Here is a 2,502-nt window from a genome sequence, read left to right as displayed (position 1 = left end):
ACCCATAGAGACCCCAAAGTGCCCCACAGTGCCCCATAGCAACCCATAGAGACCACATAGCGACCCATAGATACCCCATAGTGACCAATAGGGACCTCATAGAGTCCCACAGAGACCCCATAGAGACCCCATAGATATCCACAGAAACCGACAGAGACCCCATAGATGTCCACAGAGCCCCATGGAGACCCATAGAAACCCATAGAGACCCACAGAGACCCCATAGGTACCCTTAGTGACCCATGGAAACCCATAGAGATCCCATCGAGACCCCACAGTGCCCCATCGAGACCCACAGAGCCCCATGGAGAGCCTATAGGTACCCACAGAGCCCCATAGAGACCCCATAGTGACCCACAGAGCCCCATAGAGACACACAGAGACCCTATAGGTACCCACAGAGAAACATAGAGACCCATAGGGACCCCATAGAGACCCACAGAGCTCCATAGCGAGCCATAGTGACCTATAGAGACCCCATAGAGACCCATAGGTACCCACAGAGACCCCATAGAGACCCATAGGTACCCACAGAGACCCCATAGGTATCCAGAGAGACCCCATAGGTGTCCAGAGAGACACCACAGAGCCCCATAGAGCCCCATAGAAACCCATAGAGATGCATAGTGACCCCATAGAGACCCATAGGGACCCCACAGTGCCCCATAGCAACCCATGGAGACCACCAGAGACCCCCCCAGGCCCCCTCCCACCCTCACGTTGGTTCTGGTCCCACTCGTGGCCCCACGTCCCCGTCAGCCTCCATAGGGCCGGAGAGCGGCACCCCATAGCTTGTGGGGTCAGGTGTCACATGACCACGTGTCACCACGTCTGTCTGGCACCGTGACCGTGTGTCACCGCTGTCACCACGTGACCCCATGTCCCCATTTGTCCCATAGACCTCCAGTACTCCTCATATATCTCCATATATCCCCATATGGCCCCATATATCCCCATATAATCCATATACCCCATTTAACCCCATACATACCCATTTAACCCCATACATCCCCATATATCCCATATGGCCCCATTTAACCCATATGCCCCATTTAACCCCATACATCCCCATACAACCCTATACATCCCCACATATCCCCATATATCCCCACATGGCCCCATATACCCCATTTAACCCCATACATCCCCGTACAACCCTATAAAATCCCACATATCCCCATACACCCCATACACCCCCATATAACCCCATAAGCTCCCATATATCCTCATATGACCCCATAAGACCTCATATACCCCATGAATCCCCATATAGCCCTATATGACCCACAATTCCCCATAAATCCCCACACATCTCTATATGGCCCCATAAGTACCCATACAACCCCCTATATCCCCATATAACTCCACATGACCCCATATCTCTCTTTACAGCCCCATATATCTCCATATGATCCCATACATCCCCTTATATCCTCTTACAGCCCCATATAACCCCATATACCTCCATACATCCCATATAAGCCCATATAGCCCCATATGACCCCACATGACTCCACACATCCCCATAAGTTCCCGTATATCCCCATAAGTTCCCGTATATCCCCATAAGACCCCATAAGACCCCATATATGCCATAAATCCCCATAGATCCCCATCTGACCCCACACGTCCCCATATATCTCCATACATCCCTATATGGCTACATAAGTACCCATATATCCCATAGAACCCCATACATCCCCATAGATCCCCATATGACCCCACACAACCCCATAGATCCCCATAAGACCCCATAAGTCCCCATACATTCCCCTATATCCCAATGGGACCCCACAGGACCCCATATATCCCCATATACTCCTATACATCCCATATAACCCCATACATCCCCATACATCCCCATATATCCCCATACATCCCATATATCTCCATATGACACCATAAGACCCCATAAGACCCCATACACCCCCATACATCCCCACACACCGCATATATCCCCCTATGACCCCATAAGATCCCATAGGTTCCCATACATCCCCATATAACCCCACACATCCCATATATCCCCCTATGACCCCATAAGACCCCACACGTCCCCATACATCCCCATATAACCCTACACACCCCATATATCGCCATAAATCCCCATCAGACCCCATACACCCCATAAATCCCCACACATCCCTGTATATTCCCGCATATCCCATACATCCCCGTATATCTCCTCCCTGATTGGCCAACGAGAGATGTCTCCGCCCATTCAACTCTAAGCCGTGCGCTGATTGGTTAGAAAAAGCGGCGTGGTGACGTCATCACGCCCAACCCGGAAGTAGGACGGCTGTGGCGGGAACGCGGCCCTGAAGAGGCGTGGCCCGAATTGGGGCGTGGCTAAGCGGGGTGCGTCCCAGCGGATTGGAGGAGAGACAAAAGGGGCGGGGCTCCCGGTAGGAGCGAAACAGGTGATTGGGTAAAAAAAGGGAGGTGGGCGGGGCTATGCGTGACCACGCCCACACCAGGCGGCCATGGCGGCGGCTGCTCCCG

At 52.4% G+C, this 2,502-nt stretch overlaps 1 protein-coding gene across 2 annotated transcripts in view; it reads right to left on the bottom strand.

Moving 5' to 3' along the window:
- Positions 1 to 960, bottom strand: part of LOC122193811 (tyrosine-protein phosphatase non-receptor type 18-like) — a 6,479-nt gene extending 5,519 nt beyond the window's left edge. For both annotated transcript variants that reach the window (XM_042894695.1, XM_042894694.1), the window contains exon 1: positions 720 to 960. In XM_042894695.1, the coding sequence (XP_042750629.1) occupies positions 720 to 789 (70 nt within the window). In that variant the 5' untranslated portion in view covers positions 790 to 960. The remainder of the gene's footprint in view (positions 1 to 719) is intronic.
- Positions 961 to 2,502: the final 1,542 nt, after the last annotated feature.

Source organism: Lagopus leucura, unplaced genomic scaffold, assembly GCF_019238085.1.
Source record: "Lagopus leucura isolate 7727_CA_CO unplaced genomic scaffold, USGS_WTPT01 34993-0_obj-0_obj, whole genome shotgun sequence".
In the NCBI taxonomy this organism is placed as follows: Eukaryota; Metazoa; Chordata; class Aves; order Galliformes; family Phasianidae; genus Lagopus; species Lagopus leucura.
The sequence above is the reverse complement of the archived record's forward strand: the minus strand, read 5'-3'. Positions and strand labels throughout refer to the sequence as shown.